The sequence below is a fragment of the Brachyistius frenatus genome, unplaced genomic scaffold (genome assembly GCF_029030835.1).
Source record: "Brachyistius frenatus isolate BFR_SWC_R1_liver_20210118 unplaced genomic scaffold, ASM2903083v1 Contig_6, whole genome shotgun sequence".
Taxonomy (NCBI): Eukaryota; Metazoa; Chordata; class Actinopteri; family Embiotocidae; genus Brachyistius; species Brachyistius frenatus.
In genome coordinates, this window is record NW_027210605.1 from 7342340 (window position 1) to 7368997 (window position 26658).

General features: G+C 40.8%; 3 protein-coding genes across 8 annotated transcripts; 2 read left to right on the forward strand and 1 right to left on the reverse strand.

Annotated features, from left to right (window-relative positions):
• The first annotated feature begins 2530 nt into the window (after positions 1-2530).
• On the forward strand, positions 2531-7138 carry sypl2b (synaptophysin-like 2b). Its single transcript, XM_069688944.1, has 6 exons — positions 2531-2683; positions 2782-2859; positions 4196-4314; positions 4437-4641; positions 5547-5735; positions 5833-7138. Exons 1-6 carry the CDS (start codon positions 2666-2668, stop codon positions 5953-5955), a joined length of 732 nt encoding a protein of 243 aa, XP_069545045.1. The 5' UTR covers positions 2531-2665; the 3' UTR covers positions 5956-7138.
• A 995-nt stretch (positions 7139-8133) lies between these two features.
• Positions 8134-17684, forward strand: atxn7l2b (ataxin 7-like 2b). 2 transcript variants are annotated; one of them, XM_069688946.1, is made up of 9 exons: positions 8134-8236; positions 12253-12321; positions 12414-12729; positions 13161-13399; positions 13624-13706; positions 13915-14126; positions 15335-15512; positions 15787-15908; positions 16490-17684. In XM_069688946.1, the coding sequence occupies exons 1-9, from the start codon at positions 8140-8142 to the stop codon at positions 17235-17237; spliced, it is 2064 nt and encodes a 687-aa protein (XP_069545047.1). In that variant the 5' UTR covers positions 8134-8139; the 3' UTR covers positions 17238-17684. The 2 variants fall into 2 exon arrangements, with proteins under 2 accessions (XP_069545047.1, XP_069545046.1); XM_069688945.1 differs by having other exon boundaries at positions 8139-8236; positions 13233-13399.
• Positions 17685-19433: 1749 nt separating this feature from the next.
• On the reverse strand, positions 19434-26658 carry amigo1 (adhesion molecule with Ig-like domain 1). 5 transcript variants are annotated; one of them, XM_069688952.1, is made up of 3 exons: positions 26169-26658; positions 25850-25935; positions 19434-25163 (listed from the first exon to the last, which is right to left on the reverse strand). In XM_069688952.1, exon 3 carries the CDS (start codon positions 25054-25056, stop codon positions 23518-23520), a length of 1539 nt encoding a protein of 512 aa, XP_069545053.1. In that variant the 5' UTR covers positions 25057-25163; positions 25850-25935; positions 26169-26658; the 3' UTR covers positions 19434-23517. The 5 variants fall into 5 exon arrangements, with proteins under 5 accessions (XP_069545053.1, XP_069545052.1, XP_069545050.1 ...); XM_069688951.1 differs by having other exon boundaries at positions 25850-25955; XM_069688949.1 differs by having other exon boundaries at positions 26026-26658.

Genomic DNA, 26658 nt, shown 5'->3' on the forward strand with positions numbered 1-26658 from the left:
TCATAACAAACCCATGACTACTGGTCATGTGTTGCAGAAAAAATAGCTTTCCTTGTAGCTGCCATGGGGCCAACCTGAACAAACTGAAACAGAAATTGTGGCCCCAGAGACATTTCAATTTGCTCTGTGAACATCCTGTTGTTGCCTTGTCACACCAACTAAAACTACAAGATGAGAGCACCGGATCAGAAAGTCATGCTGAATATTTGTTGATTCTCATGTTTAGCTCTTGGTGTGGAACAACTAGTGCAACAAGTTTGCAAACCTTCACCATCAACAATAGAAAAAGGTGGCATCTCATCACAGAAATAAAAAGCTGTTGAAGTGGTTTCAATATCCCTAAAATCTTGAATTGAAATATGGAACTTAGCTTCAGTGTGCCATTAACCACAAAGCATATCCTTTTAGCCAAACTTATGCATGACTTGATTCCCAGATACACTCAGAAAACCAAACAATCTGATCTGTGGAACAGCATTCCTCCACAAAGGGACTGTACAATAGAGCTGCACTCCCTCCCCCCGGGCAGCCTAGTCAACTATTAAAAGGTGGAGAACAAAGACACTCTTATTCCTTCGAGATGCGCTCTGTTAAAATGAGAACTGTGCCTTTCTACAAGGATCAAAATCCTGCCTGGCTGTACACTGTGCTTAGGACCGATAGGCAAATTAAGGGATGAACTGTCTAAATTTGCCTTCTTAACAAGCCAAGGAACAACCATTTCCATTAATCCAAACTGAGGGAATTACATGAAGAGCCTGCATGTGAATGAGTTCAGCACACACTGATGGGAGTCATGAGAAGCACATGGCTTGCTTTGCATAAAGAGGGTCGGTTTGATAATGCAACATACAGTGTCTGTTGAAATGGCGACCTCTAGAGAACAAATAGTCATGTTACTTTGTATTCACTATGTTCAGTTGCTTCTTTACATTCTGCAAACTGCAACCCCAATTTAATGTGTAAGTTTGTTACAAAATGAGATATCATTGAAAAAAAAACTTTTTATCCTTTAAAATGAATCAAACTGTTTCATGCAACAAGTCTATGAGGCTGAGAGAGGACTTTGTTTTTCAGGAAAGGCTTATTCAGTAACAATCATTTCAAGCTGATTTTTATTTTTCTAAATTGTCATTTTGTAGTTTAGAAGTAATAGAAGTAGTAGTAGAAATAAAATTTTTTGGAAGAACGATATAACCAGATTAACATGTAAGGGCAAAAGAAAAGTCCGGATCTTGTAATGCGCACCTCCTGGCCCTGTGTATTGTAGCCTATATGTACAAGGTCACATCCAAGGTCCATTAAGTGCACAAGTTGGGTTATTTATCCAACCAGAGATCCTTAAACCAACCTCTGGCCTACTTCTGGGATTATACTTGGACCCAGGTTTGCACCAGTTTATCATAATTTGAGTGGGAACATTTTTATTGAGGGATATTTACTATATGAATGCAGTATGAATTCAAATAACCATGTTCCTCTCTAAACTACACCAAGACAAGATTAGGTCATGGTACAGGACTTCATTAACTATCAGGATGCCACTAATTCTTATAAAAATGAGTTGCAATTAATCAGATTAGAGTATATAATTAGAGTATAAGAATCAAAAGGGAAAAAGGGGCAGTTCAATTATTTGGCAAAATAAGTAAACAAATTGATATGGTTAACAGCAATTGCAATAAGGAAATTAATAAATAAAGTTAGGTGAAAAATCTATTTAGAGGGGATCAGATAGTCCATTTGCTAGATTTATTTGGCTGCAATAAATACTTTGGTACATGTATTGAGGTCTTACTCGGGAATAGTGAAGGTGTAGAGCTTTTCCACAAAGGTTAAAAGAAAAAAGCATTGCCAAATTTCATTAGACCTCTTAAAGTAAATTGAATATGATCCAGGACAGTGAAGAGTATTACATCACATTGAAATCATTCGTTGTATGAGATCACATCACCTTATTCATCTATCAGAATATTTCATGTAAAGAATTCGGCTCAAACTCTCAGTAACATTAGATACAGTTGAACTCAAAGGGACACATACTGTGTATACGGGACACTCAGGACATAGAGGTTATTACCACTGTAAATATAGCTACAGGCCTGTGGTCCATGTAATGAAAAGAATGACAGAATAAATGTTATATTTATAGCCCATACAGAAATAAGAGTGTGTTTATTGAGAAAAAAAAATGGTGCTCAAGAGAACTATAAAGGGAAAACAATATAATATTCTTTCCTTAATTTATTCATGCATACTGTAACAAGGGCTGTTAGAAATTAGTAGGCTACTTTTACATCTGGTATTGTGTATATTTCTGTACTTTAGTAAACATGTTTGGGTAAGCCTGTCTTTCACAAATGCATCCTTTCAAAACGTTCTAACATGTGATCACCGGTTTACATACTGTGCAGTATAGCCGAGTTAAAACACAGCACTGAAACCATGAACCTGATTACAAGAAGGTATTTTCTCCACTTGGAGCCTTCTGCAGCGTCCTCCCTCGGTGTCTTTACGCCTGTGATCACGTGTCAGAAGCTACGATTTGCTGAAGTTGGGTGCTGTTGAAAAAGTTTGACAAGACCGAGGAGCCTCGAAAAAGCTGCAGAAAGTCCAAGGAACGAAGACACACAATTTATCGATCCTGAAAAACGGCGGAGAAACAATGGAATCTGTCGCCCAGGTAAAGGCGCAGACATGAAAAGTCTGAACAGTTAATGGCGTATGATGAATGGCAGCCTCACGGTCTATTTCTCATGTTATACCTTCATTTTTCTGCAGAAAGTGCTGTCTTCTGGATTTAGTTTCGACTGGGGACCCCTGAAGGAGCCTTTGGCATTTATCCGTTTGCTGGAATGGGTACGTTTTTCTATAACTTTTTACCATATGGCCAATGGCAGGGTGTGTGTGTGTTTTTTTTTTTTTTTTTTTTAAAGATAAGCAGCTGTCCATCCTTGATAGCAGAGATACTTTTCAAATTGATTATGTTGTTTGTCTTGTGACCCACTGCACGCCGAGAGCAGCCATGCAGCTCATCATTTGAACCGTAACACCGGTTCAAATGTGGTATGCATTTACTCACGAGAGGATTTTCAGTTTATATGAAGCACAGTACAGATGTCAGCCCACTGGGTAACAACTGCAATAACTCATACAGAAAGCTAATGTGTGTTAGCACGTTCAATGTGGCACTTAATAAAGTAACACATCAAGGCACATGTCTCCTAAAAAATTCTGCCGTTTATGATCGGTATAAACTCGACCCCTGATGAAATACAAGCATGAGTAACAAGTAAGTTTCTCAATAAATCATTTCCGTGTGTTAAAATGTTTACAGCGCTGGTAGCTGTCACGCCTACTTTTAGCCAATATAATAATAATAATAATAATATCTATGCTGGTAGTAAAGACCTTATGCTTGATAGCATTCGGTTACTTAATATGTTTACGGTCAATTTATAAATATTCTGCCATACATGTACCCGGTTAATGTTGAACAACGTGGAGTAAGATTTGAAAGTATGTGCGATTGTGTTCATTCACGAATTCAACGTGTCAAAAACAGTACAAGTATTTGCCTATTGGTGACTCTGTTATCGATCAGTCAAACTGTTCACGGTGGCGAGGCTGACGTTAACACCGTTATCCAAGGATGGGTCCATACCCCTGAAGGAGTTGGTATACCACCAGAGATCGGTACATGGCGCCTTGTAGAGAAGGAGGGGCGTACAACGGTACATACCGCTTTCCACGCAGTGACATACCAGCAGCCAATTTGTGATCTATCAGGCTTGTCAGTTTTGGGGCTCTAACAGCAAAGGCCCGATCACCTTTGGTCACTGGCTGAGACCTCGGATAACCAGCAGAGCCCCAGCCATTGGTAAGCATCCAACCACATATTGTACTATAATATAATACAGTATGTTAGCCTTTGCCAGCATGTTAGTGTTGTGGTTTGTGATTTCACCTTTTGGATAAAGCATTGCATTCTCGCTACGTAGTCTTAGCTGCAGTGTTACTCTTAACTCTGTACCACATTCACAGTGATGGATGGCATCCTGTGATTAAGACTTCCTGTCAAGTGTTATGTTGAAACAAAAAGAGAAGTGCGCGTGTGATGGTTTGACGAGCGCTCAATACTGCACATCCTCATTTGCCAATGGCTTTTCTTCTTATCTTGTGTTTATGGCTGCAGGTGTTCTCCATATTTGCCTTTGCTACAACCGCAGGTTACAGAGGCACAACCAGCATCAACGTCCAGTGCCATCAAGGTCCCATTCAAGAAATACATGCAAACTTTTACTACCCATTCAGGTGTGTGTTGAAGCAAACATAAATACTCTCACACCTTTTTACAGGTAGTAACCAGCTCACTGGAAAGCGTGCTTACTTTTAGGATGATCATAATTAAAGATGTTTTCTCTTTTTGCACACAGCTTGATGGCGGAGTCCTACAATGTCCCTGACTGTATAGTCAATAAGACCACCACCACTTTTTACTACCTAACTGGAGACCATGCATCCTCTGCGCAGTTTTACGTCTGTATCGGAGTGTTGGCTTTCCTCTACAGCACTGCCACACTTGTCCTCTATCTGGGCTACCAGCACTTCTACAAAGAATCTAGTCGTGGCCCAGTTGTGGTATGTTTGTCTGGATTCTCTACATTTTTCAGTTGTTTTGGCGAAATGTGTTTGCTTATCTAGGCCCTCCTACAAGAGACAGATTGAGATAACTCTTCACAATGTGCAATTCAAAGAAAATTTCAAGCAAGACAGTGTCGTATGTTGGTTTTTAGTGACTGGATCTAGTTTTATCTGTGCAGACAATGTTCATATTTTTATATTCAGCTGCTGGATTCGAAGTTCACTCCATGTCCAGCTGGAGGTCAGAGAAAGTGCATCTAACGGAGTTGTGTAAATGAAACAGTGGGAAGGGTGTGGTTTTCCAGCAGCAAAAGCACATACTGCACTAAATAGTCTCTGTTCAAAAAAGTCCCTTGAGTGAAGTTACCACTCATGTCTGTTTGTTGGTTTTATATCAGGCTGGGGGGAAGAAAAAAAAAAATCAAAACATCATAGTATCGTGATATTTTGAGTGGCAATATTGTATTTATACATGGATGCCAAATATATTTATTATCTTTATTTAATGAATAAATAAATACAATTTGTCAGTTGCATGCAGCAACAGACAGGTTTTTATGACGGGGTTGGACAGTCTGTCTGCTTGACAATCCTATTTCCCTGCAATGAAAATGATTGATGTTAGATAAACGGAATGAAAACTTTACTTTGTTGTATAAAACAGACTATTCCAAAGTTTTCCTTTCTTTGGTGACATAATTTGCAGTTTAAAAAAGGGTATTAAATTGCAATATATAGCAATATGCAGTATGTTTTTGCAATACTTTACATATTGCAAAATGTTTAAAATCACAATAATATTGTATTGTGACAAAAGTGTTGTGATAATATTGTATTGTGGGGCTTCTGGTGATTCCCCTCCGCAATGTTATACTGATTATTATTATTTGCTGCTCTGTAAGGACCTGTTGGTGACGGGGGCCTTGGCTTTCCTGTGGTTGGCATCATCCTCTGCTTGGGCTAAAGGCTTGTCTGACATTAAGTGGGCTACCAGTCCTGCAACCATTCTGCATTTTCTTAATGTTTGCAAGGAAGGTAACAAGTGCACCGCAGGGGCCATGCCTCACATGGGCCAACTAAATGCTTCTGTGGTAAGCTTTGTTAAATAGTTTATTTTAAAAATGTTTTAAAAACTTGTGTGTACAACTACCGTGTCTCAACTGAGACATTTGTCTTGTGTTTTGGCAGATCTTTGGTTTTCTTAACCTTATCCTGTGGGGTGGCAACTGCTGGTTTATTTACAAGGAAACGCCTTTCCACAAGTCAGCCAACCAGCCTGCAGATGAGATGGGGGTAGTTGGGCCATCTTAACTGCACAGCTTCCTCCTTTCAAAGTTGTCTAACCTGTAGTGTCATTGAAAGAGTAATTTTGGTAATGACTGTAAAAGCTTTACAGCATTTGAGGTACAGTAAACCTTTCTAAAACGAATTGCTTTTTTTTTTCAGAATTAATTTGATATCTGGGCTGTATTATTTCAAACATGTCAGAAGGTACTAAAACTAAGAAGTGTTGTCATAATTGATGCTCTTGTGTACGTGTTTGACCATATTTCTACCCAGTGATCCAAAATTAAGTGTCCCGTATTTCAAATGGTTTTGCAGATGCATCATATTTCTGTGCTATACATCATTTCTGACATCATATTTCCTTTAAAAACTCAGGGCTAGAGTGTATGAATTACAAGATACCGAAGTATTTTATACTTGAAGTGCATTTATTGTTAACACAAGTGTAGATTGTAGACAAAACAAAATTTCAGCCCAATACTAAGAGGACACCAAAATGTGCTTAAAAAACATTCTACATAGTAGTCCATTTGTAAAGATGATTCAGTCGCCAATGTGAGATTATATATAAAATGAGTAAAAGCAATTTTATTTCATCTTTTTGTGAAGTTATGCCTTATCATCTCAATATGTCAGGCTAGTTTAGATTAATGGCTGAATATTATGTTGAATGTGGTGCTTTAGAACATGTTAGCTCTTTCTGAGTTCTACATATAAAACTATTAAACCTGAATTTGCAGATGTTTCCCCTAACACAAAATTACTTTTTGTCTTTATCCTGCATCTTTAAAATGTTTAAATTAAGGAATTTGTAAGAAAACTCCCCACCAACAATGGTGCAGTAATTAAGTATCATTTTACTGTTTATTTGTGTAACTAAATGTTAGTTGCTTTTTTATTATTATTATTATTATTAAACATTTGACTGACTAACCTAGTCCTAAATAACTGCATCCCTTTTTTCTAGCTTTTGCCTGGCTTCTACCTCCTCTTTGTTATAAGGGAATGCAAGCTGTTTTTCATTTCTGGCATTGTTGTGATTTCCACTTTTATATTTTGATTCACAGTTTCTCACTTAATCCACTGCTGTGTTAATAAAAAAAAAAAAACTTTCACAGATGAGACTGGGATTCATTTCACTATCCAAAAAGATATTGTGTAGACATGAAATACTGTGCACCATTAAAAAGAACTGGGTGTGTTGTTATGTCTGATTTTATGCCTGATTCTTTCAATGGTAACACACATACTGTACATAATATGTTAGTCAAACAGGTGAACCATGAGTTCACGCCATAGTTAGTGTCTGAAGGTTTTAAGAGCTGAAGTGTCACTTTTATTAAAATCTGCTGATTTAGGCATTTAGCAAGTGAGTTCCAGTAAATGCCGTGCAGTTTGACACTCAAATATATCTTGTTACACTAACCTCCTGAGCTTCATTAGTAAAGTAAAATTGTATTGTAAACTCACAATGTTGTGGCATGTCAGTAAATCAGATGGAAAAAAAAAAAAAAAATCACCTTTTTACTTATCTGTTGTTCTTGTTGCTGTACTCACAATGTAATCTAAATCTCTTTTATGTCTTTATTATTATTAACTGAATATCTTCGTATTGTTGCTCAGACAAAAAACAATTTGCCCACATTCTCCATCTTTGAATGGTATGTGTTAGCTTCTTTACAGTAGGCCTATTTTTTAATAACTTTTTGGTCTCCATTAATGATAGACATACTAATTAAAAAACAATCATTAATTGCAACCCTGTTGATGGAAAGGGTACAGCCCTTTAAAAAAAAAAATAGTCTGGTTCACACCACCCTGACCATACTCCTGGATGTCCAGCAAGGACAACTAAAAATATTTTATCAAATTTGGTTCGTCTTTTCTTTTCACTATTCTCCCCTTTATTGCATTTGATCTGCCAATATTTTGATTGTTGATTCATCTGCAGTAAAAAGGACACACCTTGTTCTGCTAACTGTGCAATGCAATCTTTATTTCACTTCAGGCACAAACTTGGAAATCTCTCCTTTGTTTTATATATATAAAATTTTTAAATTCAAATCTGTATATTCATGTTAGAAAACGCATCTATTCCCCGAGCCGTCACGTGACCACACCGTCATACGCGGATGACTATGGGCTGAGCGCGGCCACGAGGTTACGCGTGAACTGGCGTTACCGTCTCATGAGCGCGCGAGAGCAGCAATGGCCGCTTTGGATCGGCGAAATCCTAATCTCGACGATTTTGTCGGATTAAATTGGAGTTGCTGGGTGGACAGGGTGAATGTTTCATCGTCTGACGGTGAGTCGCCCTCCCCTGCCCCACACCCGATACTCATCATGATATAATGTCAAGTGTCCTGCGATTTATTTTTTTTGTTCCATATCCACACAGAGCGGCAGAAACCGCAACCCAAACAAAAGACCCGCTGGGTCCTAGTGCAGTGAGGGTTTGCTAATAAGTGGCAGCAAATAAAAAACAAATTGAAGTTATTGTTTGTCAGACCACAACCAAGTAATGCAGCGAAAACACCATGTGGTAAACACCGTGCTCACGGTAGATGGACTCACCATTAATGTCGGCCTGTCCGACGCTGTTACACCAAAACAACAACACTAAATCAATTGAGGATTTGTCCAGTGTGCTAAGCCAACAGCTAAATTGACTCTCCTGCTTCCGACTGGACCAGATAACGAGGAAGAAGCTGGCATGATGCATTATAGCAGAGGTTTCAACTGAATCGCCTTTTAATCGATGCGTACAACCCTATCAAATCAACTGCACAGATTGGTGTGACAGACGTTTTCCTCAACTGTGACGTAGTAGGGTTGTGAGCCTGGCAAGTACCCGTGATGTGAGATGACGTGAGCAGGAAGTACGTATACGTCACGTTGTAGTTGCTGTGCTGAACTGAGACGCGATGAGGATGTACTGCAGCACGACTACAAATACAGTTCTGTTCATAAGTTAGTTGGGTCGTCAAGCCTCCATAATATAACACGGTGTCAGAAGTTAAAGTGTAATAAGAGCATGGCGCGGTTTCAACCTCCACCGAGCCTGAGTTTGCAAGGTGATCTTGCAGAAAGTTGGAGAAACTGGATTCAGCTCTAAGTGCAGTGTGCAATAAAACTATGTAAGACTGTTGACTTTGAGGACGACGAAAGAGACATGATAGACGTGCTGAAGAGGAATTTTCAGGATTATTTTGGGCCCAGTAAAAACGTACTTTACATCAGGCACATGTTCTTCACTCGAGCCCAGAAACAGTCAGAAACTTGATGCCTATGCCACAGACCTGAAAAACAAAGCTAAGGACTGTGAATTTGGACTGTTTCATGACTCCCTGGTACCCAACAGAATAGTATGTGGCATAACTAACGACCAAGTGAGAGGCAGACTGTTAAGAGAAGCAGATCTGACACTCGAAAAAGATATTGATATTTACCGTGCAAGTGAGAGTCCATGCAGTGGAGCAAAGTGAGTGAAAATGACATTTACTTCGGTACAGTCAAGGTGGAGCATGAAAAACACATCAGTGATGGAGGCTGCGGGGACTAAAACTGAGGAAGAAAAATGAATTTAGAGACTGAAAATAAATAACGTGATGACATTTAAACTGGACACAGGTACAGACTGCAATCTAATGTCAGTTAAAACATTTAATGCACTTGATGTTCGAGGCCGGCTTAGAGCAAGCAAAACAAAACTCTTTGCGTTCCTTTGGCCATAAAATAAGCTGCACTGGGCAAGAGAACACTGACATGTGAACATAAGGGCCAAAAGCACAGCATTGAGTTTGAAATTATACAAGAAGATGTTCCAGCTTTACTGGGAGATGATAGAGGATCTGGAAGGTGTTGTGAACATCACTGACGACTTGCTTGTATGGGGAGACTCCAAAGAGGGGCATGACCACAGGCTGAAAAAGTTGTTAGACAGAGTAAGGGAATACAACCTGAAACTTAACAAAACCAAGTGTTTCATCAGGACAAACGAAATAAAGTACATTGGACACACTCTCAGCGCCAGTGGACTGAGACCGGATGAGGAAAAAGTGAGAGCTGTGACACAGCTACCTCCACCACAGAACAAACAGGAGCTGCTGAGATTCATGGGTATGACTTGGCAAGATACTGGATTTTGCGAAGTTCATTCCTAACTTTGTCAAGACATCGTGCTCCATTAAAGCTTGAAGGAGACACAGAAGAGGCGTTTTGAGCAACTGAAACAGCTTGTTACCAAAGCTCCAACTTTGAAGTTTTATGATGTCAAAAAACCCAATCACACTCTCAGTTGATGCAAGTTCAGAAGGTATCGGAGCTGTCGTATTGCAGGATGGACATCCAGTAGCATATCGGTCAAGAGCACTCACTGATTGTCAGCGCAGGTACGCACAGATTGACAAAGAGCTGCTCGCTATTGTCTATGGTTGTGAAAAATGTCATCAATATGTTTATGGAAAATACATCCATGTTGAGAGTGACCAGAAGCCGCTAGAAAGCGTCTTTAAAAAAAAAAACTTTGCACCAAGCTCACATGAGACTGCACAGGATGCTCCTAAAACTGCAGAAATACAGCCTCAAAGTCACCTATAGGCCAGGCAAGGAATTACATATTGCATTCCTCAAAGAGCCGAAAGAAGATCTGCTGGGAAAAAAACAGTTGAAAGTTAACATTGTTACATCCCAGCTACCCATTTCAGGGGAAAAGCTGCAAATGTTCAGAAAAACTACAGCAGAGGACCCTGAACTGCAGCTACTGAAAGACACTATGCTGTCATGATGGCCGAATGAGAGAAGTGCTGTTCCAAGAGACATTCACTGGACGTGGGAGAAAGTAGGGACCGACCTATTTCACTATAAAGGATCTGAGTTTCTGCTGTGCGTGGACTACTTTTTGAAGTTTCCTGAAATCACCAAGCTGAGAGACACCACCAGTAGCAGTGTTATAGTTGCCATGAAGTCGATCTTTGCCGGGCATGGCATTCCAGACGTTGTCATCTTGGATAATGGTCCTCAGTACGCCAGTGCTGAATTCAAGGGCTTTGCGGAAAGCTGGGAATTCAGACATACCACATCAAGTCCAGGTCACGGCCAGTCAAACGGACGGGCAGAAAGAACAGTACAGACTATTAAACATCTGCTGAAGAAGTCAGAGTGTAATAATGGTGACCCTTACATTTCGTTGTCGGAGTATCAAAACACACCTTTGGAAAGTGTAGGATTATCACCAGCACAGTTGCTAATGGGATGGCGGCTGAAAGGAAAACTGCCAACTTCAACTTCTCTGCTTACTCCAGAGGGAACTGCCCAGGTGACCAGACAGCTGAGGGAAAAGCGGGACAAGCAAAAACTCTACTTCAACAGACAAACGAAGAGACCGTCAGACCTGAAAGCAACAGAGAATGTCGGGATGCAAAGAGGAGAGACATGGCAGCCAGCCGTGGTCCTGCACAAAAATGAACAGCTGCGTTCTTTTGTGGTTCGTACACCAGATGGGAGACTGTGCAGGAGAAACAGAAAGTATCTGAGGAAGACGGAGGAGAAAACCTTTCCATCTGCAGACGAACAAGACACTGACCTGAAGCCGAGGCAAACAAGCAACACACACACACACACACACACACACACGAGCAGATGAGCAAATAGTTGTTGCAGACCAAAATGACACGACTCATGAACAACCTGAGACACTCTGATATGATACCAGATCTGGCAGACAAATAAGATTACCTGCTAGATACAGAGCGTAGGTTGAATGTATTCATGTGACATTTAAAGCATTTGCTTTTCCGTTTAAGATGTCAGGTATGAAGTTTGAGTTATAAAGTCATCTGCGTGAAGACTAGATGTAATTTGCAGTTTCCAATAGTTGCAGTGTGTAAATGCTTTGGTAAGTCTCGCACGTTAAATGTTTTAACGATAAATCTGAATGTATTGAGATGTTTGCAGTTGTTATGCTAAGGTAAACAACGAACCCTCATAAGAAAAAAACAAAAACAAAGCATGTTAAAAAGGGGGATGTGATGTATTAGGGTTGTGAGCCTTGCAGGTACCCGTGATGTGAGATGACGTAAGCAAGAAGTACGTATACGTCACGTTGTAGATGTTGTGCTGAGCTGAGATGCTATGAGGATGTACTGCAGCACGAGCACAAATAAAGTTCTGTTCAATAGTTAGTTGGGTCGTCAAGCCTCCATAATATAACAAGCAAAGCTGTTAAGATAAAGTAAAGTAAAGTAAACCTGTTTCTTGGAAGAAGCTACAGAAACTTCCCATCCCAAGATTTCATGCCGACTGTGTTTGCCTTGCCTGCAGCTGGGTCTAATGTTGAAGACAGCAAGAATGGGATGAGCCGCTCTGAGACCATGACCCTCAGGAAAGAAGGTGAGGACTGCTTCTCATGAAGCTCAATAAGTCTGAGTTCATTCAGTATCACCTCATCTCATTTCTTCTCTCTTTTGTATTCTTCTCTGCAGATATGCATATTTATGGCCACTGCCCAGCACATGATGATTTTTACCTGGTGGGGTGCAGCCACTGTGGTCAGGTGGTGAAACCTCAAGCCTTTGAGAAACACTGTGAAAGGTGGCATGGATCTGTCATGAAGATGTGTGGCCTGTCCCCAGCTGTGGCTCCTCAGCAGCGACCTTGTCCCAGCAGGTCTCCTTCAAATGTTTCGTCTTGTATAGAGAAGCAGAAGGATGGTAGATGCCATGAGGGCGCCGCCGTGTCCTCAGCAGTATTACCTGGCCACCAGTACAGGCCTGCTAAGGTCCACAAGGAGACAGTGAGGTACTGTTTATGGTTGGTGACTTGATAATTAGACGGGGAAAAGGCAATAATGCTGAGTTCAAGAGATGCTCGAGTGAATTAATCAGCTTGTACTGAAGAACTCAGCCCCTTTTCAATCCTTATTTGCTGCTTTGTTGAAACAGTACCAGGAGGTGGGATAGCAATATGTTGACTAACTCTTGTGCAATGTGGTGCTGTTTATTTGTAACTTCAGTATGTCGCTGGTCGAGCTGGCAGAGCATCAGAGAACACAAAGAGTAACATCTTAAATACAGAATGCTGTGTAATCTGGTCCGAGTTACAAGAAACCCTTTTAGTTTTCTGTATTGTAGGAGTTGAATCAACATAAATTCTGTCCCATACTTGTAAGTCTATCTTGCATTAATCTGATAAGACAATTCAAAAGTTTACTTCTCTAACTGCTTTTGTAGTTTATCTTCAGTGAAGTTCCCCGAGGAAAACCCTGCCCTCCCAAACCACTCGTCCTCCACGCCTCACCCCAGGGTTCCTCCATGGCACTCGGCACCCCTGCCGCCGGGCGACAGTTCCTGCTCCACTTCTCTGTCAGAGAGACCCTCTGTCCAGAAGCCGACAGCTGGACAGCCCACTGAGTCTCACTGTCCTCAGCGAGGAATGAGAACCTACAGTCGGATTTACAAAAACATCAACAGTAAGCCTGCTGTTTATTCAGTTTCTGTTTCTTCCTGCCACATGTCTCGAAACTGGCAACGCTTGTCCATTTGGGGTTAGCTTGGGTATACTATACTGTATACAGCAGTATATGAATTATAATGTAATTTTGTGCAGTTTCCTTGCAGCCAGCATGGATCCTATTGACTGCCTGTGTCGTGCTGGTGCTGACTGACTTCTCTGTTTGCTTGTTTTTTCACACAGAGAAAGAATGTGAGCCGAACAAACACTGCAGAGTTCTGGATTCGGAAAGGAAGAAGCTGATCAGCCGGGAGCTTATATGCAATGTAAACTCTCAGTCTAGTGTCATGGCATTTTGCCCAAATTTATTACTGGTATCTTTAATGTTCTTCAATATTAAAGAAGACATGAGTCTTTTGTCGTGGAGCTTCCTTTTTTTCATTGTTTCATACATAAACATAGAAGATTTGATCCTTTCCTTCAGATTAAATGTGAAATCCTACTCATCTCTTTTGTGCTGTTGTATCTACACAGACTGATTCCATCCAGCAGCAGCAGAAAGCGTTGGGAAAGCATGAAACCACTGAACAGTCGGCAGCGGAGCAGAGAACAACCTCCGCAGGTCGAGATATGGAGCAGCTTCTTGTCAAATCAAAACACAAAGAGAAACATTTGGAAGCTTTTGAAGAGAAAATAACAACTCAGGGCAGTAAATACAACTTCAACAGTAACTGCCACATTCTCAGGTATGAAATACAATTTTTTATATTAAAGTCAATTTGATTCACATAGATATATCTGCAGATAATCGTCAGAGATGAAGCAGCAAAGTCCCAATGACATGAAAGAAACATGATTGCATTCTTACAGTGTTGTACAGTGATGCTGAGTAACGGCATGCTGTAGAGCTGCAGACCTGCTAATGTAATTCAGTCTACATGTAGGGTACAGGTAATCTGCCAGCCCTGCAACCAGCCTTTACTTGTGACTGTTTTATTTTGCACCGTTATACATATAAAACAAACAACCATTGCTTCGCTATGACGAAACAATAAAGAGAGAACTGACAGTGACAGATGGTGCCATCCTGATGTTAATGTGTTTCTGAGTACAGTGAACCCTCGCTATAACACGGTTCACCTTTCACGGTCTCGCTGCTTCACGGATTTGCATCGTGCATTGTGTTCTGCATTCTGATTGGCTAAACAGTCTCTCCGCTTCTTCTCTACCTGTTTGTCAATAACGTTGCGGTTTCATATGTACACGTACGTAAAACAGCTTGCCAAATTAAAAATAATCGATGGTGGCATGTCGGTTTATAAGAATCTTTTTGCCCAGAAGAAAAAAGAGCGACAACAACTACCGATAACTATGTTCTTCTCTCGAAAAACCACACCTGCACCGCCGGCTTTAGAAGAAAGAACCGCTGCAGAGCGGAGTCAGGATGCAGCGGCTCAGTCAGAAGAGCAGTGAAATACACGAGTCACTATTTGTCCTACTGTACTTTGTATTTGTTTTCATAATCATTTTTCATTTCCTCCCGTTCTAATCCAATGACTCGGGTCGCAGTGGGGCGGTGCCGATCTCAGCAATTTGAAGCCTTCAGTTCGTATTGATGATTCAAATTATTATTTTACAGTACAGTAGTTATTTGTAAAAAAAAAAAACATTTATACAGTACTTTTATTTGTTAAACAAATGCTTGGGCCTGTAAAAAGGTTTTGTTCTTTGGTTTCAATGTATTATGGAGTATTTCATTGTATAATAATTGTAAAAAAAAAAAAGGTTACTACTTCACGGATTTCACCTATCACGGTCTCTATTTGGAACGTAACCCCCGCGATAAACGAGGGTTCACTGTATTTGTTTCTACACTAAGAGCCTGCTATTGATCTACTTGGTGCTCTTGCATAGTGCATCATTCTCATTTTGTAACATTTTTGCTGTCAAGCAGGTCCAGAAATCCATCAGCAAGCTTTCGAGAAGAGGAAAAGAACAGCACTGTGGAAGTGGACGTACACCCTCCATACCCTTTTAACCAGAACCTGCTGTTAAGTGAGGATAATGAAGAAGATGAACAGGAGGAAGCCACAGACCTGCCTGCTACACCCTGGCACCCCAAACCACTTGGGGTGAGGTCAGAAACATACAGAAGCACAGCAGCAAGTAGATTTGGATATTCAGACATATTAAAAAAGTATTTTTACTGCTGTTTTGAGAGAGGACATGTGATGTACGAATCTATAGAGTGAAATTAACAGGGACTTTCTCAGAATAGAAAAGTGGGTTGCTGCATTTATTTTGCATTTTCTTTTAAAGTCACTGTTGTCATGAGTAGAAATTCGTCCCTTTATAAAACCATTTCAGTGTGTCTGTATTTATAAAAAAATTGTTTCTGTTTTGCAGCTGTGCACTTTTGGATGTCGCACACTGGGTTGCAGCATCTTCACATTTGACCGGCATTTGCACCACCTGCGGTTTGCCCTGAGTGCCATGCTGGAGCGCCACGTCGGCACAAACTTGTGGAAGTGAGTATCAACTACACGTAAGACACTGAGTCCACTGCAGGGCAATGTTCTGCAGCTGAACCTGGGTTCTGCACTGCAGAGATTGATATATCTACATATCTATCATAATCAAAGAAAATGAATCGAATCATGGTAATTCACTGGTAATCGTTTGGATAATAGAATTGTCAGTTGTTGTTGTCTTTGTCTGTGCGTTAAAGTACAAAAAAGTACAGGTCCACTTGTCTTTGATTTACTGTGGTCAGATTTGATCTGATCTTTTACAGAAATAAAACACGACAATGAGAGTAAGATTCATGGCATTGCTACGTTACATTTTTTCACTGTATTGACAGACACTCAAGATAAACCTTTAGCTTAAAGGTGGGAATTTCTGAGCTTAAGGAGTCAGTTGTTCATGCTCAGTCATATTCCATCACGGGATGTTAGCCAATATTTTGAGGATTCAGTCACTGGATGATCTATCTCATAATAAACCAGAAGTTTAGATATAGGTGAATCTGCATTGTAGATTTGTTTTCACCTCATTTGTATGAAATGCCGACTCTTCACCAGCTTCATGTTTTTCTGTGAACTCCCAGGAAAATGCCACAAGTGTCATCAGGTCTCCGGTCACGTCATGTCACCTCTTCAACCGTAGGATCACCTGTCAGGACTAGAGATAGATCCTCCAAATCCACTGACTCCCTTGGCCTTGAGTCTACCTCATTTGGACAATTGGAAACCAAAAGTAGTCAGCAGAACTCTCACAGTACCAAACCGCCTTATTGCACCACTTCAGTGAGCCTCGGGTCTTACAGACAGCGCAACCCTGTCGGGCGAGCCAACAAGGCTCAGCTGAGGGAGGTGGCGCTTATGCACGATGGAAGCGCAGCACAGAAAGCTGCCAAGCTGTTACACAGCGGTAAGGACAAATCGTCCAGATACATCAGGGATCCTCCCCTCCATGAGAAGGGTCCGCCACACATCGCCTCCTCTCAAGGACCAACCAGTGGAAAGAAGCCATGCCCTCCTCAGCCCCTGAAGCCCACAGAGAGGCAGCTGTCAGAATTGGAGAAGTGTTCCTCTTTACCTGCACCAACCCACCGCTCTCCCCGCAGCAGAGCAACGCCCCCGGGGGCTCAGCAGAAAGTGCTGGGCTATGACCACAGGGGTCTTGCCCAGAAGCGCAAAGGCAGCACTGAGTCACTGCTCCTCAACTCCTCACTGTCTAAAACCTCCAAATATACATGCTTGTCCTCCTCGTCCTGCTCCAGCCTCGTCTCCTGGAAAGGAGGGAATATCGAGGATGTGCTGTCTTGGGGCTTGGAAAAAAGATCGGACCCCTAAAGACCCTGTTGCTGTCTGCATTGTAAAATCATGCAATACGCTGCATACCATCAGTTTTCTCATGATGTGGATCGTCCCCTTTTAATTTTAGAAAAAAAATGTGAATGGGACTGTATATTTCTACTTCTTAATTTGAACTTGATAGTGATTTTTATTTTTTATTTTTATTTTTTATTTTTTAACAGCAGTAAACACATTTGTAAATGACAGTTATTGTTACCATCACATTTTTGCTGCCAATAAAGAGGCCAGCCTTAAAAAGCCCTCTTGGAGAAGAGCCTGCTGCAGTATACAGCTGCTGTCAACAACGGATGAGTATCTGAGTATCTGAGTATCTGAGTGTCTGAGTGTCTTGAGTGAGTGCGTGTGTGTGTGTGTGTGTGTGTGTGTGTGTGTGTGTGTGTGTGTGTGTGTGTGTGTGTGTGTGTGTGTGTGTGTGTGTGGTGTGTGGTGCGCGCGCGCGCGTGGGTGGGTGTGTGTGTATGGGTGGGCGGGTGGGTGGGTGGTTGTATGTTTTTGTGTATGCACATGCTTACATCTTTTTTTCCATCTTTATTTATCTTTGTGTTTTTATTCAAAGATTTCAGGAATAAATATTTGTATGTGAAAAAAAAAATCTATTTTTGTACATGACTAAATGTCTCAGTTAATTATCTGTGGGAGGACAAATATACCTCAGTCTGCTGACTAAGCTAACATTTTAAAGACATTTCATGGCAGAAGCATTCAACATTTCTGAACCTTTATTGTTTTCTGTTATTTCATAGTGGTTTTGTATGATGAATCATTAAAGATAGTTCAGTAAAATTGAAACTGTCAGTTTCCTTTTCATAAAATTATTAAAACTGATAAGTATTTACGATTTTCGGACACCAGGTGGTGCGGTAGAGGCCAAGTACTTGGCTGGAATAACCACAATTTACTTGTACACAGGGTGTCACTGTACACATATCTCGAGCTCAGGTATATAGGTAGGAAGGGGACTGTTGTCAAGTGTTTGTCCCCGGAAGTGAAAAACGTTTTTGAACCCTGGGGCACTAAAGGTTGTTGGTTGTGTCTTAAATTGAGTGTTGCTATATCGCTGAAAGGGGATATTCATGCACTGTGGAGACAATAAAGACAGATTGTAATTCTGCAAACAGGAACAGCCTGCAGATTCATCAGTCAACACAACGCACAGCAGGTCATGCAGTCGTATAGAAACTTCAAAAAGAAGCAAAGCTGTCATCCAGGTAAGTCCAGGGTTAGCGTAACAGACAGGTGTTCTGCTGTGTTTGGAAAATTCAGTCAGACAGATTTTTCCTGATTAACCAGGTACACCATTTTCTTTTCTTTTTTCTTTTTTTTAAAGTGATACATTTCACGCATATTTCCTGCTTGTTGTTTTATTTATGATGTTGCAGTGAATGGACAGGCATCTAACATAATACATGTTTCCTGGGAAAATTATGCACTCAAGACACTATTTGATTTGTAATACAATGTGATTTGATTGGTTAATTCTGTGGTCTACTGGGGGGATAATTTGTTCCTACTTTAGATCACCATATTAAAAGTAGTTTCATAAGTAGACAATATGAAAAACATGATCTTACCCTATTTTCTTTCAACACTTCAAACAGTTGTATAAACAGAGGTGACATATTTTGAATAAACATGTCAATAATCTAATGATTATTATAGCTATAATTATTCAAAAGCAAGTAAATGTCAATATTTACTTACATTAGTGCACTACCTAATTTTACCAATAGGTGGTATTAAGTCGCCAGTGGTGCTCAGAAGAAGCAGCATGATGAACTCTTAGCCATTTAAATAAAATACTATACTATACTATAATACTCGGCTTAAGTGGCAGGAAGTAAAAATGAGCTGAGATATATTAAATCTGATAATCATTATAAACCATTATATCTAAGCTTATACATGAAAACCTCCATCTGTGTACCTGTGTTTTGCCATAAAGGGGTCTTAGGTAAAACTGAGATCTTCACTAATTAAGTAAATGCAAATAAGTATGTCTCAAGTATGGCAAAAGGGTAATTCTGTACAGCAGTTTTAAATATTAGACATAGTAAATCTGTAAACTCCATATGACACAATCCATAAATGCAAATAACAGCAGATTTCAAATACAATTTCTTTTGAAAGTAGGAGGCAGGATAGGTAAAAAAAAGCCTGAGTCAGCACAAAGTGTAAATCTTGATCTTTTATTGAGTCAAACGATACATCAGTATTCTTTTTCTGTAATGCTTACGGGTTTGCACCTATCCTGCAGTGTGAGTAGCTCTTAAGCATACCATGCAAAGCCATTCCACTTTAGCTGGGAGACCTTTCTGGTTTTATAGCAGTGACCAAACATCTCATCTTTGAAGCAGTGGTTGATAAATGTAGTGCTCTTAATGCTGTTAAAAGCTCCCTTCCTGTGCTGTGGTCACTTGTATGAGCACTCTGTTAAAACAGCGAGCATTTAGCCTCACCACCTCATGGATGTTCCTATAATTGCTACTTCAAAGTTAGATGAATGGAGATGTGTGCCGGGCTGTGAGAGACCTCTCTCGTCCCTAATCTGTGAAAGCTGAGTTAATGTATCATTACTGTAAATAGCAAAGAGCCTGTAAACTGCACAGATCTTAAAACCAAAGTATTTTGTCCTATTTATACTTTAAATATGAAAACCTTTAAAATGCAGTCATCAAGTTTCATAAATATTACATTGGAACTGATATAGTCCTGAGAAGAATTATTTACCCACTGTCTTTAAAACCACTCGGAACCCTTGTGTTTCAGGAATTCATTGGTGTGGCTAGAGAGATCTCTTAAGTTTACAACATCTCTGGCTTTTATTTTCCATAAAAAAGGACAAAATTATGACTTCTTTACCAAAAGAAAAGTCGTTGCTTTAATTATCATAACATAATCTGTTTAAGAACGCACCTACTGTACCAACATCTCCCTTCATTATCTGATATTGCCTAAATCTGATAAAAGCACTGTTTTTATCTGCTTATGGCTTTATGAGCAAAGTCAAATACTGACTGAAAATAACTGGAGGCTACATACTCTCTGTCTATACTATGTCAAAACCGTCACTCTCCCAATACAGTTTGTGATACATGTTCATATATATTCTCTGTTTAACCATGTGCGTCACCAGTCAAGTGTAAAATACATCCTGTTTTGATTAAAAAAACTAAACCCCACCCTGCTTAAAAAATAAACATTTATATCAAGACTTGAATGTTTAAACAGCTAAGAATAGCACAGCGGCAGACGAAATGCAAAATGAAAAACAACATTGGATTATACAAGAATACAGTCGGTACACTGATAGAACATAGCAGCACACAACTAATCAATACTGAACACAGAAAGTGAGTCTCAATACATGGATATATACTTTATATATAGATATAGATATAGGAAGGCAGATTTGCTTTGGAGAGAACAATGCCACTCTTCTCCTCAGTGTTAGGACCTTTCAATAGCGCTTAGTTTCTCTCTACACAGAAATGCAACTTGTATTTTGAGTGACAACAGAGAGGAGTAGACCACCCATCAGCCACAGCAGATTTAACTGGATTGACACTGGGTTTCTGTAGGGAAAACACATGTTATTCCATAATGGTCTGGTAATTTATAGTGAGCTACTCAGTATGGCTATATTATCTGTGTATGATTTTTTTTTTTTTTTTTTCATGCTGTCCTGTGTGGCATCAAAATCCAACGAGTTTTAGCAGGGAACAGCTCATATCCTTCAGGTCTAGAGGGTAAAATGTAAAACCAGCATCCTTTCAAATGTGACAGATTCTTGGCCCAATCCAACCAGTCTGCAGACGTGCTAAATGTGTCTTGATTTAAGCACGTGATATTTTTGCTGCTCTCTATTTCCCCACCTGGTATTCCAATGTGTGAGAGTGGAATGATTCACACACCACCTCTCTAATAAGTGTGACTTCCTTTTCTCACCCACACAAGAAATGCTGCGCTGCACGCAGCCGCTGTGAATATTCCACCAATTTAGTGTAAAAACCTATTGCACCGATAAACGTGTAAATCTTAACATTGGCAAGCTAAATTGATCATTAGTAGCAAGATTTTTGTGATTTTAACATAACTATGTATTCTTATGTGATGCTTTTTGAACTGGAACTCAAAAACATGATAAGTTCTTATATTATACAGCACTTTTCCAAACGCATGAGGGAAACAGCTGGAGCTTTCGCACATGTTCGATGAAAGCTCCAGCCGTTTCCCTCATAAACAAACTGCAGACTACTTACAGGGCATCACATTCAGCGCCTGGTTGAATAATTGCTTTTGAACCTAAGTAGGGGCAGTCTCATAATGACAGAGGCACACAAACAAAGCAAACACATCTGGGTTAAAATGAGGCTGTCAGCAGAGGGAATGGCTTTGTGTTGCTGTGACTCATGATAACACACCGACTGCCCTCCTGCTCAGAGAGACAAAGACATGGAAAACAGAGGGAAGCTAGACCCATCAAACGAGGTAATTAGCATTTACGACAGGCTAGCCTTTTTGTATTATGACATGAAGATTTAATGAAATCGCTTTCTTGTTTGTCGAGACATAGTCTCATATTTTAGCATTGGTAATGAAATATGTGCAGCACACCAGGTGTCTTGCATGTTAAATTCAATTTACAATAGATTCAATAATGAATGCTGAGACAAAGGGATCTTTTTTTTTAAAGATCTCAGATTCCCTGTGTTGCTGGAAATGTGCTGTCAGCTGCTTTAAACACTATTATTAGATCTTTGCTGTCAAATAAGGTACAGCTTTATCAGTTTCATTCATAAGCCTAATTTTCTGAAGGAACCCAAAAGTTTTTACTGTTATTCAGACTCTAATGTTCACCCGCTAATACAACATCCATATTTTCTAACTACCACAGTGTAAACAGCTACATGTTAGGGGTGACACAGGGGTCATGAACTGTCCGTCTGAGCAAAAATAAATACTTAACTCTATGACAAAATTTCTGACATTCTAATACAGTTTAGGTTTTTTAAACAATCTATGAGGTGCATTTTTTCATACAGAACAAATAAATTAACGTAGCAGTTTTTATCAATAGCTTGATGTTTAACTTGCTTTTGTTGCAACTAACAGAAAATAAGGCTAAAAGCCAAGAGTCAAAGTCGACAGCAAGGGGCACCTCTGGACAACGAACAGAAGCTGATTTGTCCCTGTAAGTATTGTGGTACCCGTCTGTATGCAGAATTGAGACAATATGTTGATAATCAGTCTAAAGAAAACCCTTCCCTGGCACCTAATGTGTATCTGGTAGAGACACTCCAGGTTGGTAATTGTTTAAGGCTGTAAAGTTTCTTTTGAGTTACTCTGTAGATGTGCAGTGACGACTTTGATTCATCTTTAAACTATGATCTGCTTCGAGCTGGTTTACAGTTTTGCCCCATACATCTATCCATGTAAACTGATCCCTTAAAGTGTTCGAGGGAAAAACAGCTCTATCATATATCGCTGCATATGACTACGAATATAAAAAAGAATCCGTCTGACAAACTGTCTCTGAGTGCAACTAAGTATCCGGTATGAAATAGGATTCAAATGGCCTGCGGCTCTAAAGAATACACATTTCCATTATCCCATTAGATGCGCCTGGGATCTCATTTAATGTAGTTTTATAGCATGCTGTTTCACTATAGATGACTCAAGGTTAATGTCATGGACTCATTTGCCTGGTGACGTCAGTCTGTCAATCTAAGTGTCTGTCCCTGTTATAGGAGGAGTAAATGTATCTATGCTCTAATGTTTATGTAAGATGCAATCTATTCTAATCCTTCATAGTAAATATAAGTATGAGCCAGCCACAGTTTCAATATATACTAGATGTGAACTATTGTTTATTTTAATCTAATTTCAATCTGCATTACATCATATGTATTTCCCACACTTTTGCAGTTTAATATTTCACTTCCTGAGTGCTGACATTGACAACATATCGTCTACTCGCATAAGACTTGCAGCTTCCACTGTCCATGCACTCTGCCATTCCTTCACAGTATGAATATTAAGTGCTACACATTAAAATGCTGGAAAAGTCCTGCCTATTGTCCTTTTTCGACAACAAGACAGTTTTTGTATTCCCTTTAAGATCCTTCTTTCCACTTGCCAGCAACTACAGATGAATGTCCCTCTGCGGTCAGTCACAGTTTACATTACCTAAAACATGGCTCATGTCGTATCATATACATCCAGTCATGTGGCATCCACTGTCTTTGCCAGTCTCCTCTCAGACCACCATGGGAGTGTCTGAGAAGACAGAGCTAATGGACTCTGCCACTGACTTCTTCCTCTTCACCTTCATAAGAGAACCAGCCTCTGCATCCAGATCATCATCGTCCTCATCCCCATTGGCGTTCAGCTTTCCATTCTGGCCCTGCAAGTTCTTGGAGTCTATGAACGCCACATGCCTGTTCAGCTCAGCCTTGAGTACTGGGTCCTCGTGGGTCGGTGTCACACTGAGCATCGAGGAGTGGATACTGTCCTCACCCAGATTTTTACCCTTGTTGGGGCAGCAGAAGCAGCGACATGGCGTCAGGTATAGGTACATAAGCACCAACACCACACTGGCCAGGCAGCCCACCAAGGTGGTGTATGCTGTGTTCAGGGACTCCCCGCCCCCATTCATGGTGAAGTTGTGAACCTTGAGCACTACATAGATAGTCTCATTGAAGGCCTCACTCATGGCAACACAAGTATAGGTCCCAGAGTCCTCAGACCTCACTGGACTGATCTGGAGTCTCCCATCTGGCAAGACTTTGGCTGTCTGGTTGCTTCCAGACGTCACCAGCACATTACCAGGCATTGTCCAGGTCTTTAACATGTACCTGTGTTTGGTGTCGCAGCCAAGGATCAGTGTTTGCTCCAGGAAAGCCTCTTCATCCGCCTCCTTGAATGTGCTGCAGTTCATACTGTCACCACTGAGATCAAAAACACCCACTTGGGTTTTTTGTGGGCCAGGCAGAATACACGTGAAGTCGTCTTTAAAGTCCACGGCAGAGTTGAGCTTTCGAATGTACCAGTGTGCCAGGAGTGTGTAGAGATCACAGTGACACAGCAGAGGGTTGTTGTGAAAGTAGAGGCCGTTTTTAATCCAGGCAGGCAGCACCTGGAGCTCATCGATGGGCAGGAACTTGATCTTGTTGGAGGACACGTCCAGGAGGCTGAGTTTTTCCAGGCGGGACTTTTCCTTCACCAGCTCCGCAGGGAAACGGGAGATTTGGTTCTGGCTGAGGTACAGCTTCTGAAGTTGGATCATGCCAATGAAGGCTGATCGGTCAATCTGTGAAATTTGGTTGTTGTACAGCAAGAGCACCTCCAAGTTGACCAAAGGTTCGAAGATGAACTCGTCCAGCTGCCGCAGGCTGTTTGAGGACAGGTCCAAGTAGCGCAGGTGCTTCACATATATGAATGCCTCTGAGGAGAGGAAGTGGAGACCATTGTGGCTGAGCAGGAGGTTATGCAGATTTGGGAGCTTGACTGTGGTCCAATCAGATCGCAGTCGCATTATCTCATTATAGCTGAGATCCAGCACAGCAGTGTAGAGCGGTAGACCAGTTGGGACGGTGGTCAGATTCATCTTGGAGCAGCTCACTATGTTTGAGGCGCAGATGCATGTCTTATGGCAGTTCAGTGTGGACCCTGTTGCCTCTGGGAGCCAGAGGAGAGCCAAGCAGAGGTTGAGGGATAGAGCCCATCTCTTCCACTTACTCCAGTGAGGTAATGTTTCCAACAGGCTGTCACCTGTTCTGGTGGAGGGTGGCAACATGCTAGCAGTTGTTCTAAATCCCACAGAGGTTTACTAGGATCCCATTATCAGAAAAAAATGCATGGAAGAGCAGCTGGAGGATTCCCAGGCACATCGCTGGTTGAAGGCTAAAAAAAAAAAAAAAAAAAAACAAAAAGCAGAGTGATATCTATTATTTTTAGATAAGTGTACTGTTTGTAGACACAAAGATACAAATTCATGCAGCAGAGGAAAGTATTCAAATCACAACAATACCACGATGGAAAATCTTGCATTCAAAAAATTATTTAAAGACCATCTGTGACACATGTAAACAAAAGGATCGCCCCAGCAATTTAAAAAACTTCCGCTTGCCATCTCCTCCTCACTGAACGACAGGTCTTTTAACACAGGGACTAACACTGGACAACTGATGCTGATTCTGCTGGTTTCAGATGCCGTTTGTTTACATCTGTAATACTCATAAAACATGGCTGTGTTCAGTTATAGATTCTTGACACTTGACAAGAGAAATGATTACTCTTTTTGTTAAGGCTATATTATTTGAAATAGTGACTGCAATGGCTACAATCCCTACAAAATGACAATATTAACAATAAATGACCTGCATAGTGCATACTGAGTAAATGTCCTCATGTTTCCCACCTCTTTACCAGCATCAACATGCAGTGTACCATGTACAGTAAACACAGTCTCCTTCTTGCCCATATCGTCCTCACGCATATATTGTACACAGCATAAAGTTTCTCCTGGTGCTTTGCACAGTGCGCGTCTTCCTTTAAAGCAAACACACACGCACACACTTGGTACTCACGCTAAACCATGTGCATTAACACTCGTGGAAGACAGGCACTGATTTTCTTCCTTTTCCCATTTTCCTGTCTCTCCATCTTTATCTCCCTGGCACACAGAAAAATAACCTACAGTTGATAGCATAAAGAAGAACAACAATAATAAAAGATAGAGATATAAAATAATGCAAATGTTTACGTTATGTCATATTCTGAGATGCCCTTGTCCATTTGTGGAAGAGCTGTGCAAACGTTGCATTGCACCATTCTGTCGGAAAACAAACGAGCACAACATGGAAACGTGAGCCGAGAGATGGGAGAGGGAAACCGAGAGACACTAACCTTCAACCGGGATGCAGCGGCGCTGAATTTCAATAAAACTGCTCCTCGTTTGTGTACAATGTTGCTGCAAACAAACAAATAACCCCCCCCCGTGTGACTGTCTGCTGTTGATGGTAGCAACGGATGCAGGGAGGAGGGAGAGCCTCTCGAGATCTCCTCGCCAAAATAATCCGGGTCCACGAGACATCCAACACCAAAATTACGCAAAACGATTACGTAAAGAGCGGACAACAACACGCGTTTAAATGACAAACATCGCTAAGCGAGCCCGTTTTAATCAGCTGTCTTTTATTTCAACGCAACATACTGCTCTGCGTACACAAGACCGCACATCCGTCTTCTGCAGATAATTGGCGCATTCTGAGCAGGTCCGGCTCTTGTCGAGTCTCATCAGCCGCCATGGAGATAATTAAGAATGGGCAGTCTGTAGCTGACAAGCTTCCTGTCGCTCCTTGTGGGCCTGCTGCTGTCTTCGTGCAGTGCTGCTGCT